The sequence below is a fragment of the Haliaeetus albicilla genome, chromosome 1, assembly GCF_947461875.1.
Source record: "Haliaeetus albicilla chromosome 1, bHalAlb1.1, whole genome shotgun sequence".
Classification (NCBI taxonomy): Eukaryota; Metazoa; Chordata; class Aves; order Accipitriformes; family Accipitridae; genus Haliaeetus; species Haliaeetus albicilla.
The window spans coordinates 58,321,093-58,335,801 of NC_091483.1; the positions used below are offsets into that span (position 1 = coordinate 58,321,093).

The 14,709-nt window shown below is 39.9% G+C and overlaps 1 protein-coding gene across 3 annotated transcripts; it reads right to left on the reverse strand.

Moving 5' to 3' along the window:
* Positions 1-991: 991 nt before the first annotated feature.
* Positions 992-13,461, reverse strand: TMEM33 (transmembrane protein 33). Of its 3 annotated transcripts, none has more exons than XM_069791068.1 (8): positions 13,369-13,461; positions 13,199-13,263; positions 11,945-12,039; positions 11,319-11,506; positions 10,314-10,381; positions 9,396-9,529; positions 7,371-7,454; positions 992-6,014 (listed from the first exon to the last, which is right to left on the reverse strand). In XM_069791068.1, the coding sequence occupies exons 2-8, from the start codon at positions 13,253-13,255 to the stop codon at positions 5,885-5,887; spliced, it is 756 nt and encodes a 251-aa protein (XP_069647169.1). In that variant the 5' UTR covers positions 13,256-13,263; positions 13,369-13,461; the 3' UTR covers positions 992-5,884. The 3 variants fall into 3 exon arrangements, with proteins under 3 accessions (XP_069647169.1, XP_069647176.1, XP_069647159.1); XM_069791075.1 differs by having other exon boundaries at positions 13,400-13,441; XM_069791058.1 differs by lacking the exon at positions 13,369-13,461 and having other exon boundaries at positions 13,199-13,362.
* Between the last annotated feature and the right edge of the window lie 1,248 nt (positions 13,462-14,709).

The window sequence follows — 14,709 nt, forward strand, 5'->3', positions numbered from 1 at the left end:
CAAATGAAAATACCATGATCTGCACTTGCTCTTAAGGAAACCAGTTTCCTCACCCCAGGCAGGAGTCTGGACTGCTGCAACACTTCACTCGCCTTGCAAGCAAGGTATCCTGGTCAGGCACATGGAAACTGGGATACAGGAAGATGAACTCAAATTAACCATTGCTTTAAGAACCAAGTCTTTCATGGCTCCTCAGAAAGCAATCCACACTACTGCTTCAACAAAACTGCAGCTGTATAGTGGTAGCCAGCTGTAGTAGAATAAAGCCTATCTGGTTGGAACTGGGGTTAAAGAGAAGTCAGCTATTTAACATGCCATCACAAATGAGCTAGGCCTAGCCCACAAGAAGAGGGTAACGTAGGGTCACATTATTAACACTGGTTTATAATTTTGCTTACTAGTTGCAGAACAAATTATTATTATTATACTGATATAAATTCCAAATAATCAAGTGCTACCTATGACTCCTTTTCAGTTCAGCAGTGGCATTTACTAAGGCAGTGGGACATAATCATAGTCACAAAGTAACCTATTTTAAGATTAAAGGGACAGGACTCTTGCCAAAACACATGTGTACAGTCAACTTTATTAATACCTGCACTGAAAATATGGTAGTAAACTGAGCACATAGGTAAATTTTTTCACAGGACTTGGTGTTATCTATGCCAGGTGTAAAGCAGGTATCGCTCCAATGACTTAAGACAGGGATGAGCTTTTCTTGGTTTTGATATACCACTTAATCTTCCTTTTTCTCTAGAAAAAGCAAATGAGAAACCAAAGTAGCTCACTACATCTAAACACACAAAAAACCAAGACAAAAAAAACGTAACACCCTACACACAGCTAGAACACTTAACATGCAAAGCTGTTGGTCAGTAACTCAAACTCGGAGATTTGAACAAGTGCTGTTTTGCAACACAATATTGGTAATATTTTAAATTCAGAAAAAACCTATACAATTTGATTTCAAGAACATCAACAAAACCATAGCTGTATCAAGACAGAAAACAATTTAATTTGTTTTGAAATAAATATTTGACATACAAAGCACATACAGTGAAAAAGGGTCACAATAAATTACAAATGGAGATACTTGCTCGTTCACTGAGAAAAACCCTTGGTATTTCCAATTTCATACCATCAAATTTATCATTCTTGCTGATTTAAGCACAGCACTAAACAAATATGGATCCCAGTGCTTTCTTTCACAGGTACTAGCATGGATAATTTACTGCAGTGATCCAATTTGAAAATCAGTAGGGACCAGTAAATCGCTGCATAAAAGAAAGAGCGAATGAGGTGCTTTTTCCTTAGTGTCAGCAGCCTGTGATTATTATGTTTATTAGATTTTCTTGAAAGGGCTTCACATTTTCTCAAATATGCAGGAGAACTGTATTTCCCCTCTGAGCCCTTACATTAGCATTTTGTGCCTCAGTCCTTGAATACAAGCAAAAGATGAATTTTTCAATTCATTTTAGAAGTTTGTACCATCTGGATGGCACAGAACTAAGCAATGAAACTCCCTTACCTGCACAATATCTGCTAATAGCACAGAGCTAGCTTCTGCAGAAAAATTAGTAAGTAATGCTGGCATTTTATGAAAAAGATATTTTTGAATCCATATTTAAGATTAAATTCAATTACATTATCCATACTGATAATGCATCTTTGATATAAAGGATTGCTTAAGGGTCTATCCTTAAAAGGCAATTTAAAACAGCAAGGTCTGACTCTTCCTATGATTTTAAGAGAATTGTAACACAATAAAAGTTACAGTACAAAGATAAACTAACCACTTTCAGTATATATAGTTTAACCACAAATACTTGCACTGCAGCAATTAAAAATTATAGACAATTACAACAGATCAGCACACATGCTAGATGTTAGTAGGGTAAGTGCTTGCAATCTTAGTCTATTGCATTATTTTTCCTCACCAGAAAGATGACAATACCAGGGGCTATACCTAGCTCTTGCAAATGAGAATCAATTTTTGACACTGTTTAAAAGAACATGCTGTTCTAGCTCAATGGTCTTCGCTACCCTTACTCTGAGCACCATAAGGTACAGTACTTTTTGAAACTGTGTAAGCAGCAGTAAGTATCATTTTGGAAACAGGACCAAGAAGTCATATGTGGTGTAGAAACAAATCACAGTTCCCCTGGATGTTTGTCCAACTCTTTTCTATTTCCTGCTCTGCCAGAGCTCTTACATCACCTCAGGCAAGTGGTCTTTCCCTCCATGCCTCAGTTCCTGTCTGTAAAATGGGCAGGAACTGTACTTCCTTAATTAAAAAGGGATCTGCACCGCAAATGTTGCAATACCAGTGCCTAATGATAAAAAGGCCCAACACAGACTGTACAAAATCACGAGCTATGTTATTTGTTTGGAACAGTACTATCACATATATAGTTAGCAGCTCAAAAACTGTTGGAATAGTGGCTCATAATTATAATATATTAAAAAAATCCTTAAAACATGTAACTTAAAATATTGACAGATATTGCTCCCCTTGAACATCCATCAGAGAAGAGAGCAAAACATAAAACTGACAGGACAAAAATGACAATAAAAGTATAAAGTTAAAGACAATAAAGGAAAGGATGGATGCATTAGTGTTACTGTGTGTGTAAGAAACCTCAACTGGCATTAGCTACTCCAACAGACCCAGTGGGTCCTGACACTTTATTTATCTACAGGTGAGAACAGACCAGTCTTACACCGGAGCATCACTTCTACAGCAAGCTTGTGGACAGCAAGGGGTAGGTCTACCCACAGAATCTGTGCAACAGCACTTCAACTTATGAAAGCTAAGATGATGAAAACAATCACCACTGATGTATACCAGTGGAAACAATTACCACATTAGGTAGACAACCTTTCAGCAGGACAAAGACTCTTCTGCTTCACATTTGGGGTTGGCAGGTGTTTTATGGTCAGCTGCAAAACTTCTCTACCACCACAGACTTCTGTTACAGCCTCTGCATCACCACTAGCTGTTGACAGTGCAGCAGCATGAACATACGGTTATTTTCACCAGAAAAATCTCAGGCTATCGGGACACAACCAGCATTTCATGTGTTTGTTAGTATAGAAACAGTCACAAACTGTGGTAAGAAAGCAGGCACAAGGACAAAATGTTTTTGCCAGCATTGAGGAAACTCGGTGTTATCACTGAGGCAACCTAAAGGCTGCAGTAAAAAAAAAAAGTTGATGCAGAGTGCAGGTTAGTTGCCTTATTTATTTGCCTTCAAAGTTATCCTTACCCCATTGTTCCATGTTTTCTTGGCACATCAGAGAGGTTAAGTTTTACCAGGCCACAAGTAAAATCCAGGCTTCGTTTGTCAAGCAACTCCTTGCAAAGCCAAGAATATACTACTAGCCAAATCAAATCAAATCCCGTTTATGAAACATCTTCCTCCTCTTGATCTGTTTTTAAGACTTAATAGAAGGAGTTAACAAGAAATTCAGTATCAACATAAAAGCTTTACTTCATGGCACTATCTTCCAACTCCCTACTTATTGACATCTCACTCCTTTTGATCTTCCTCATCCATTCACAGAGTTGGATCTCAAGACAGCATCCTTCAGTTACAGTTGCAATACATCAGATCCAATGTAGACTTGTCTCTAATTTAGTAACAGCATACAATTAAAGGAACAGTAGACTGCACCCATAACAGCAGTCTTAGGCCACAAAAATTTTCTCAGAAGTAATGTTATTTTGCTTACAGTAATTACGCAAGTATTTATTTGCCTTCTACTCCCAGTATGCAAGACGAATTTAGATGGCCAAATTAAATATTAAATCACAGTGGTGCAAAGAGCTGAACAGAATCTGATATCACCACTCGAAAAATACACCATGTAACACAAAAGAGGGTCTAGAATAGTGCTGAAGAATTGAACAGGTTGTAAGTAGGTCTAGATTTCTCCTCTGATTAGATAACTGTTGTTGCAGTGCTTATTCTTGGGTTAAATTTTGAAGGAAAGGGTCATAAATTTTTGCACTTTAGAAAGCAAAGATTACCTAACAAACAATTTAGAAATGCACAAGACATTATGTCCCAATTCACAAGCAGCAGTGGGATATAAGAACATGCACACATACACACAGGACAGCATTCTGCTCAACTTCCAGGTTCAAGCATCAGTATGTTCTGTTAGAGAGAAAATAAGCTTGAAGAGCCTAGCAAATTACATTTAACACTCCTTTTATTGCAGTAGAAATTTTAGTTTTTATAAAATCCTCAAATTACAGGATATACATATAGTGAATCTCATTGCAAGTCTTTAGCAGCTGTACAGCATTACTGCATGCAGTTGCTTCTGCAGTGTGGAAGTGTTCTATAAATAGCTAATCATGTTCAGAGAGCAAGACTAGTAGTCAAAGAATATCATACTGAATTACCAATTGGTCATAAGTACCAAGAGGTTGAGCAAAAAATGAATGAAGTTTATAAATACATGGCTCTGATCTAACAAACTAATACAACTGGCAAGTCTGAATGATATCCACATCACAGACAAGATAACTCAATAGTTACAGGAAAATACTTTGCTTCAAGACTGTTTTCAAAAGTGTTTCACATAACTATTCTTCCTTGGTCAGAGAAGTCTTAAGTACAATGCTACAGAAGTTTACAAAAGGCCAATGAAACTCATTTAATTTTATGCAATTAGAATACTAACATTAACCACAGAAGATTACGCAAATAGTTTGCCCTGAATTTACGGAAAGAAGTTGTCTTCAGACAGATAATATTCTTTTTCCACAACCTACCTTTCAGCTGCTGGGTAAATGCATAATCAGCACTCAATTCAATATTCACTTCTGTAGTCATGACACTAGCTTCAGATCCGTCAGAAGGATTTATGCCAAAAAATCCTACACCCATTTGTTTCAGAAGCTGCCTAAACAGGTGCAATCCTTTATGCAAATTTCCCATCACAATGAGAGTCTCAGAAACCAGAATAAGAATTTATATAGAGCTAGCTACAGATTAATTTTCTAGAAAGCTGACATGCTTGAATTACTGCAGTCTCACATTTATGTGGACACAAGAACAAATCTGCAATGATTCTACAAAAGTTACTTCGTTTACATTGATTAGTTCACTTAAGAGGTGGTTAAAAGTTTAAGCATTGCATCTTTGTCTGAAAAGCCTACAGGTCAGCAATTTGGCTTGGTAAAACATCTTGTTACGACAAGACAACTGCACAGAGTTTTCCACGATCAGAGTCTTGAGATTTCTTCCAACAACATGATGTAAGACTATGTCACAAGGTAGAAACTTGGAAGAGTTCTTTTTAAATAGTATTAATAAAAATAGCCTCTCCTTGAGAAAAGGTGTTAACTATGTCAGCTTGATTGAATTTAACAAAAGGGATTAAAATCTAAGTGGGCCATAGTTTTACATTGAGTATAGTAAATTAGACAAAATGGTTCTACAGATACATTTAGTAAGCAGGAGAATACTGTCCAAAGTGTACTGCATAGGTATGTGTTCCAATTGCTATCCACTAGAGACATCCTACAGTAGCTATAGTTCCAACTAACATAAACCTACTGAGCACAGACTTCTTAAAGTTTTAATCAACCTCAAACAGTCCTCGATTCCTAAAAAACCAATTCTGTATGACCGGGCATGTTTTGGACAGGATGCAGCTACTTTTTTTTCCACCAATTAGCAATACAGCACAGTAATTTTAAGTTTCCATGACTTGCTTTTGATATGCTAAATTTCATATTATCTCCAAGAAAAGCATATACACATTTTTATACAGCCTGGAGTGAGATCAGTGTAAAACCAGGAATTTATAGTCATCAGCAGAAGTGCCAGCTGCTCATAATGTTCACAAAACACAAGTGCCTGAAATTTGGCTATGCAACAGTTGGTGCCAATCTGCTTATAAAGGAAATGCTGCTGAGGCATAGTCTTCTTACAAAAACAGGGCATGAGGGCTTCATTATTAAGTGTTCAACAACAATCCTCAGCTCGGTGAAGAGAGTCCTGAAAAATCAGATTTAAAGAGAGTTTTAAAATCCTACAGCACTTATCAGAAGTAAATATCATCTAAATCTTTTTCATTCACTTCTTTTCTCAACACCCCCCACACACTCTACTTAACAAGTTCTTTAGATCAACTCAGTGTTGCAGTATCTTGCAAGAGCTTCAGAACTCTCATCCTTTAAACATCAACATTTTAATTAACTTTAGTTCAGCAGCTTTCAGCTGAGGACAGATATAAAGACAGCAGAAAAATTCCACTTCCAAGAAAAAAAACCCCACACTATAAAAAAAAAAGGAAGAGTAATGCTTTATCAGAAATAGTGTAAGGACTTGGGAGGTAATTGTGTGTTTGCACTCTTTCATGTCAGAATGCAAGAACCCTGCACTGTAGAAGCAACTATGAGAAGACAGACATGAGAAATAAAACCCACACCACCCCTTAAAACTACATAAATGTCAGCAGACCATCTTGGATAAACTAGTTCTACTGAAACTGAGTTTTAGTATTGCACGACTTAAATTATTTTTAGATATGAAAGTAGAAAAGCACCTTCATAGATTGTTGTTGTTGTTAAAAACAAACACAGAAACTAAACAAAATAGTAGGGAATAGGACATGATTAAGTTTACGATTCTCAGACCTATCTTTGCATGCCATGGCAGCCAAAGCCACATCCTCAGTAATTTAGCAAACCATTTTCTAATTGAGTAGCGATCAGACTGGAAAGTATGTTCACAAAATCTTATGCTATACAACGCTTGTCATAAGAAAAGTTCTGAGAAAACACTGACCTGAGCAAGTCCTCATGGAAATATTTATGTTTTCAAAGTTTAAAGCAATGGCATTGGCTTGACTAACTTTCAAACAAAAAATCAATAAGGCTCTACTTCAATTATAATTAACCTGACTTATGAATTTAACTGAAGGAGGTAATGAACATGTTTAAGATCCACAGATTTTATTTCTGTCAACATTACACAAGTTCGTAAGTGCCTGTTCATGTATAGACTTAGCCTCAGATAGGCCTGGAATCTAAAAATAAGGACATCTTTCTGGCAAATGGTTACAGAACAATTAAAAGACTTTCTTTTCCCAATTTTAATTACACAAGCATGTTCTGAAAGCTCCCATTCAAGGATGATGGTACATTTCAGAAAAGTTCAGTTACATGAAATAATGTAATCTTAAATCAGCTGGTTTGGGGTTTTTTAGCATCCAGGTGTATTCCACATTCTGTAATTACCATTTGCAGATTCAGTATTATGAGTTATACATTCATTTTAGAATGAAAAATTTATGAATGCCTAAACACTATGCAGTCAGACATGAACTTTGAAAATCAATTTAGTGCTTACCGACAGTATGGATTTCGCCGAGAGGAATAGCGTAATGTAAGAAATCTATAGTAAATGAATGGCTGGAGCAGACTCCCTTGCCCACTGTAAGAAAATAGAGAAGTAGAGCTTAATAATGACAAAAAAAAAAAAATCAAGACTTTTCTCAATAAAAGCAAGCAAACTACTTAGGCTCAAAAAAAACCTAGACTGGGGTCACATTGGTTCAGATAATCTAGATCTGACAAGAAAGAGTACATAACCATACACTTACAAAAGCAGAAACTTACATTATAAAACAAAACTGCTCAATGAAGCAGTTAAAGTGTTGTTCTTGTATTGATTCTATATTTATGAAGTTTTTTATATGCCTCATTTCTGGTGGTGGGCAAAGAATCACAGAAGTGATGGTGGACACCTGTTCAGGATTAAGAAGAAGCTTGCTGGTCAAGCACAGAAATTGGCTGACATAAGTAGTCCAGTTACAGCAAGCTTCTTCAGCTCCAATTGTAGCACTTTGACCATCTGGACCATACTTCTAATATCTTTTGCAAAACTTCTCAGAACACACTGAGACTATTATAGCTGTATTGAGATATTAATGCCAAGCTGACATCCAACTATTTCAGTTACACTGAAATTAGGTTTTGATACTTTACAAAGCTGCTGTTTCACATCACAGTGCTGTAAAACAGCGAAAGGGTAGCATACAAACCATACATAGCAAAGCACAGAAATACCATGAGTTTAATTTTAATGACTGGAGCTTCTTCATATAACACAATATTAAAAAGCTCTGTTTGAAGCTGAACATGACAGTTCCAGTAACTAGAGCTCCTTCAAGTACGAGCAGTTATCTTTACCCAGAAGAAAAAAAATAAGGTGAAAAGGAAAGTAAGCTACAGAAAGGGAAAAAGAGGAAATCTTGCTCCTGTGCAGTATTTACAAGCAATTTAATATTCTAAAACAGTTTAAAGAACAAATTCTCACAATAGCTGCATTTAACCATTATACAATTTTAAAATTTGGTATATGATCTTTTAGAAGCTTCAGTATCTACCAGATGACATACCAAGTAGTGACACTTCACATACTAAATTCTCCATAGAGAGAGAAAAAAAGTTATCCTAAAGAGAAGTTTAAAGCACTTGAAAGTTTCAGATACTGGATACAGAGTGTATCTGTCAGTTGGTAAGTGGCCTTAAAACGAAATGGAATCCTTCAGGGCTGAAGCATTGAAGTGTTCCAGCTGACATATCAAAAGATAAAGACAAATTAAGCATTCTACCAACTTCCAAGAAGATAAAGCCTCCCTTCTGCTGCCTGCGAGAGCACTCAAGACAAATGCTCTCACTGTGCTACGACTTATATAGAACAAAGGGTGTTATTCCTCCTCCAAATATTAAAAGGAAATGACCCAAACTTCAGTGACTGGCAGGTCATTATGCCTATATGACTTCAGTAGGATTCTAACATGCATAGGCTCAAGATCCCCAAAATGAATTCAACAGCCTGCACAGTAGGCAAAGCCAAATAGAATAAAAAATAAAAAAAAAAAAAGAAACAAGGGTCACTGGTCAGAAGTAACACAGTAGAGGACATAACCTACTCCTGCTTCCACAGTTTTAGCACAATGAAATTTCATGCCACTTAAATTTCTGGAATCTAATAGTCAAAAATAAGAGTTCACTTTCAGTGAAGCTGAAGATCTTAATATTCTATTACACTGACCAAAATTCAACTTACTGAACGGTGTAGGAGAAAATTTACAGGCCTGAAAAACTTTAATTTGACCCAACAATGTGACCTATGCTATGAAAGGGAAGGGAGTTTTGGTGCTTAGTTATATCAGAGTGAATGCTTTTTGATTTCATGATGCACCAACTTGAGAAGTCTAGGAATCAAATAAATTTAACTCTAAGTTCAAGCCTTGGTCATCCAGAACCATACAAATGGAGATCTGTGACCAGCAGAGAACTCTGCCTGCAAAAAAGTAATCCTATGTAGAAAGTTTCTAATTATGAAAATAGTTGTGGTAATTCTTACCTGAAGAGCATAAAAACTGTAGCTGGCATCAGGAAAATTTCATTGCAAGCAATGAATTTTAGAATATTCTGTTGATTAGCATTCAGTTTCTCCAAAAGATTTCTCAGAAAGGGCAGACTGTTTGAACTTCGTGCCTTTAAAGAAAAAAAGATTGCCAGAAAACATACAAGTTACACCTATCTTCTCTAGCACAAAGAAATCAAAATACTAACAATTATCATTTACAACTCATTTCAGCATTTTAAGATTAGATCCTTTGAAGGTATGGAGATTAGTATCCCAAAGAAAACTAGCAGAAGCTTGGAACTCCGTAATTACATAGCGTTCAATTAAAAACATGAGGCATTTCAATTCCCTTACCCACCCATTTTAGGTTCAACTGCAACAAGATGGCCATGAGCCTTATTCTGTCCACCAGGACGGAAGGGGCCTATGGTTGCAAGATAGCCCAGTTAGGAACACCAAAGTTTGGAGTTATATTAAGCTGCACAAGGCAGTTCATTGACCATTGTCCAACTGGCAAGTATTTTGCCTGCTAGCCTCACCCTGCAGTTTGTTATTTTACTACTGACATAGAACATTAAATTTCACAGGCTACAGTTTAGCTTGAAAAGACATGTCTTAAGTTTCAACTTAACTGCTACACAGCTTTTGCTTCCTTCAAAGAATAGCATTTCAAGAAAAGTAATTAGTGTCAACTCCAACATATCATTGAGTCATAACAGAAGGGGGCGGTGGGGTGGCAGGGAGCAACCTAAAAAAAGACTTCTCAGATTCTCTGTGCTGAGATTCCATACTACAATTTCACTCTAACTCCTCTAGTCTAGCTAAAGGAAACCATAGCTGCAACTCAAACATGTTTATAACCCCCAAGAATACCAACAGTATTAATGGTATCATACATCATATCATACTTACATCAAGAACCTTCTTTGTATATGTGGCAGCATGAAGCAAAGAGAACAGCAGAACAGGAAAAATACTCACTGAAGCAAGCGATAAGGAAAATTATAGGCTGCACAAGTGCTTCATTTCCCCGTGATGTTATGCTAACACACAAGTCATAGCTAAATGGCTTTTTGCAAGAAGTTGGCTGGAATGGCCTATACTGGGTTAAGACACATATATGTCTAACATCCATATTTATAGTTCTTCCCTTGGCTTCTTACACCTCTTCGCTATGCATTTTTATTGACTTCAAAATGTGTATGTATGCAGGTATGCAAAGTACAACATATGCTATTACACACCAGTAAGTTTCTACTGAAATGCATTGTTTCTGCATGAAAGACACACAAGATTACTACTTAAAAATCTATCAAACACATGTAGTCATAATATTTTTTATTAAGAGATGCTACAAAATGCATTTCTTTATCAAGGAACATGCCAGCCATTCAGATTTTAGAGAGCAAGAATGTAGACATTCCTCTGCCAAGGACATTTTAAGAGTAGGACATTAAGCATATGCACAAAGTCAAGTCAGTTCTTCAGTCACCTTTGACAAGCCACAGGAGTAAGCCTTTTTTGCAGACTTTATCTGTTTAATAACTTCTCTGAAAAAGCTACTACTGAATATTGCTTACAGTGAGGAGTCCTATATAAACCCTGTACTGGTAATAAATGAAAGTTACCAACTTCTCAAAGTATCACTTGAGGCTGGGTCATAAAATCCACCGAACTTAAGTCTCAGGAAAAGAAAATCTAAGTTGCCAGAGACTGCAGTGTACTACTTATAGAGGTGATTAACCTGAATATGGATCAATCAACATAAGCCTCTCCTATTTTACATAAAGCATGTTTTATGAATAGCAAACATATTCTAGCTTGAAGTAGTTTTTCAAATCATTCATCAGGTGATGAAAAGAATCAAGTTTTTAAGATATTTAACAACATTACCAGGATGACACAAGTAAAGGATACTTGTAACAGGGTAGGAATTCACAAAGATAAGAGAGTACAACAGGTAGTGGCAGCTGTCCTCCAGCAAAGCCTGGGCCAGAAACACCCTGCTAAGCTGAAAGTGTGGTAGCCTTTGGTGTAGTCGGAGGGCACTAGTAAGAGCATTTGCCAGCAAGGCACGCTGATAAAAGCTTGCTGCTTCATGCAACCTGCAAATCATCAGAGGAGATGTTACCATATGAACCAAGCTCCTGCTCAGAAGTCTTCCACCCTTGAGAATTGCATCACAATTGCACAATACCCAAAGCATTTCTATTACCATACATAAGCACTACTACTAAAATACAACTCGAAAACTGGTAACACTGACTTACCACAGGTGCCAAAGGTAAAACAATTCAATATATTACTCCATAGCTACACATAAAAACATGCTTTTGCCACTACTTTACAGTAGCTCAACACATTTTCCAAACACATCTGAAAGTGTTTTAAACCAACCTAAAATCTGTAAACTGTTCTGATAAAAAGCATCCAAGTAAGCTGAATAATAGAATTTTACCCTTACATGAAAAACAACACTAAGAAAAGGGAGCACAGTTATTTTGTAACTTTTTAATGCTATTTTACAATATTACAATACATACCCTAGAAGAGGCAGGACAAATAAAGCTGAGCAGTAAACTGTGAACAAGCGGGAAATCCACATTGCTGTATCCAACTTGTTAGCCATCAGAAATTGCTACATTAGAAGAAGAAAAGAAAAAACCCAGCCCCCACAGAAGTTGGTATCTTAATATTTGCATACAATGAACATTCTTCCCTTCCATATTAAATTGCAAGTCCTTCCCCAACCTTGAATAGAAGCAAATTACAGCTCGAAGTGAAGAGCACCTCTTTGTTCTGTGACACTTGACTCGTATGACGTTACTAACCAGATCAAAAATAGCTAGGCTTCCTCAGAACCAAAAGGCTCTTTTGTACACTATAACCAAATATAGTGGTAAGATCTTCTGTGGAGGTGGTACTTCTATACAGAACAACCTCACTAAACAGCCAGCTTCAAAAATGTTATCATGCAAGGTCTTTAGACCCGATTGACTTTTGCATCTATTGCTTCAAGGTTCCTTTCAGAATACACTCCACACACCTGGGGCTGAATCTCCACAATTCTTACCAAGGGGAGAAAAAGTAAGGCTCAGGAAAAGTTAGTGTAACTACATCATAAGGAAAGCAGCATCGTTTTGGCCTACACATTCTTGGTCTCAAAAAAGCTTTTAACAGTAATCTAGCACTTCTCCTGTTGTTGAGCTCTCCTTAACCACAGCCCTCTCCACTCCTGATACAGTCCCCGTACCAGAACGGCTCTAGTGAAACACAGCATACTTTTGGCTACTAGGTGGCTAACAGTTAAAACATCAGTTTTCTTTCACCTGAAAGAGCTCAACGTTTTTCTTCCGAGTTTGAACCAGCTTTTGAAGACCACACTCTTTTCCTCTATGTCCCCAGAGCCTTTTTATGAAAGCAACCAGAAATTAACCTAACCAACCTGCAAGCGTCTTTCGTATCATCACCTACTGCCTCGCTTGCGCGATACAACTACAGACGCGTAGTTGCTGCCACACGGAATTACTTCTGACTGGGGCATTTTCGAGAGCGGCGGCGCAGCGACAGAACGTTTTCCATCGGAAAGCGAAAGAGCCGCTTCCCCCTGCCCGTACCCGGGCGAGCAGTCGGCCATACTGCGGCTCCAGCAGGACCCTCCCCGCAGCACAAGGGGCACCCGCGCCCACGGAGAAGCACCGTGGCCGGCCCAGGACCCCCACGCCCGCCCCGCCAAGAGCGGGGCCGGGGCCGGCGCCGCGGCCTGCTCCGCCCCGCCACGGCCGGGGGCTCCTTACCACGGCTCCGCCGCCGGCCCCGCCTTGCATGGGCCCATTCTGCGTGGAGTCCGCCATGGCCGCACCTGCGGGGAGAGAAGCGCCTCAGCTGCGGCAGGGGAGACCGGGACTGGGACCGCCACCGCCTCCCGAGCTCCCGCCCCCGGCCCGGCCGCCCGCCCGCGACCCACCGCAGCACGGCAAGGGACCACGCACCGCCACCACCGCCTCCGCGCCCTCCCCGGATACGGCCGGACGTCACTTCCAGCGGGCCGCACGGCCTGCCGGGCAATGTAGGCCCGGCGACGTCCCGCCTCCGACCGCGCCTCGTGACGTCAGAAGGCCTTGTCGGGAGGCGGTGGCGGGCTGCCTCGGCCCTCGCCGGGGGCGCGTCTGCCGCCGCGAGGCCGATCCTCCGGTGCGCGGGGCCCGCGGCCCGCCCGCAGCAGGGCCCACCTCTGCCTCCCGGCTCGCCCTGTAGGGCCGGGGCAGGGCCGCCGCCGCGCTCTGGCAGTAGCGGCAACAACGTTAGTGCTCGCGTCGGCGCCGGGCCGGGGGGCCTTTGCTCTCGGAGGGCCAAACCGCCAGGCTTTCGGGAGCCATTTCGCGAGACGCAGGCTGAGCGCTGTGCGGCGGCAGCCGAAGCGGCAGCCGTAAGGTCGCAGGTCGCAGACAGGGCGCTCACCGCTTCCCCGGGGCTGCGGTAGCGCCGTGGCGTCACACGGAAATGAGGCAACGCGCAAATTAAACGGCGTGCCGTCTCGGGCTGTGTCCGTGTGTTTTAGTGTTACTGGGTGCCTATAATGTAAAAAGGAAAAAAAAAAAAAGAAAGCCTCCTCAAAGCAGCGTGTGCCCAAATGTTGATACTGTAAGTGGTATTACATTAAAATGCAGCAGCTTTGAAATAAGTCTCTGAAATCTTTGGTCAATAATCATTGAACCTTAAAGCTAAGGAGCTTTAATCAAGGGCAGGTGTATCAGCAACACTGACGGAAGGACTGAGCTGGATAGCACAAACCAGCAGCCTCCTGCTCGCTCTCCCAACAGGTATGGTATGCCATTTGCAAGGTCTTGGAAAGGGTTAATCTTCCCTTCATTGATCCGACCCTTGTCTTAATATTGATCTTTTTTTTTTAATGATCTGTGCCGGATAGCTATGTTTCTGTTCTTAGTTGAAAGTCTTTAAATCTAGCGTAACTCGGCTGAAGTGGTATCAAAGTAAAAGAAAACAAAGTGCAGGCCTCCAGATGGACACCTGTGACTTTTAGCTCGGGTAACCTGACCTGGTTTGTACTCTGGGTCTCTCTCAAGGGTGTGCAGCAGGTTCCCCCTTCTGGCAGCGTGGGTTCCAGGGTAGCAAGCCAACTGCTCCAGTTTCTAATCATTCCCAGATGCTTTCAGTTACTCTTTAGCAGCAAAAAAAGACATATTTTTGTGACCAAGGATGTTGGAATCAAGATCCGCAATTAGCCTCATTTCCGGCTTATGATGATTAAACTTGAAGATTGATTGGAAGAGACTCAGGAAGACAT

Excerpts from the sequence above, each read along its gene's own strand:
- TMEM33 (XM_069791068.1), bottom strand. The coding sequence starts at position 13,255 with ATGGCGGACTCCACGCAGAATGGGCCCATGCAAGGCGGGGCCGGCGGC. Across the intron at positions 12,040-13,198 it reads GGGCCGGCGGCGGAGCCGTG|CAATTTCTGATGGCTAACAA; the intron begins GTAAGGAGCCCC and ends CTTCTAATGTAG. Across the intron at positions 6,015-7,370 it reads CGGCGAAATCCATACTGTCG|GACTCTCTTCACCGAGCTGA; the intron begins GTAAGCACTAAA and ends CTGATTTTTCAG.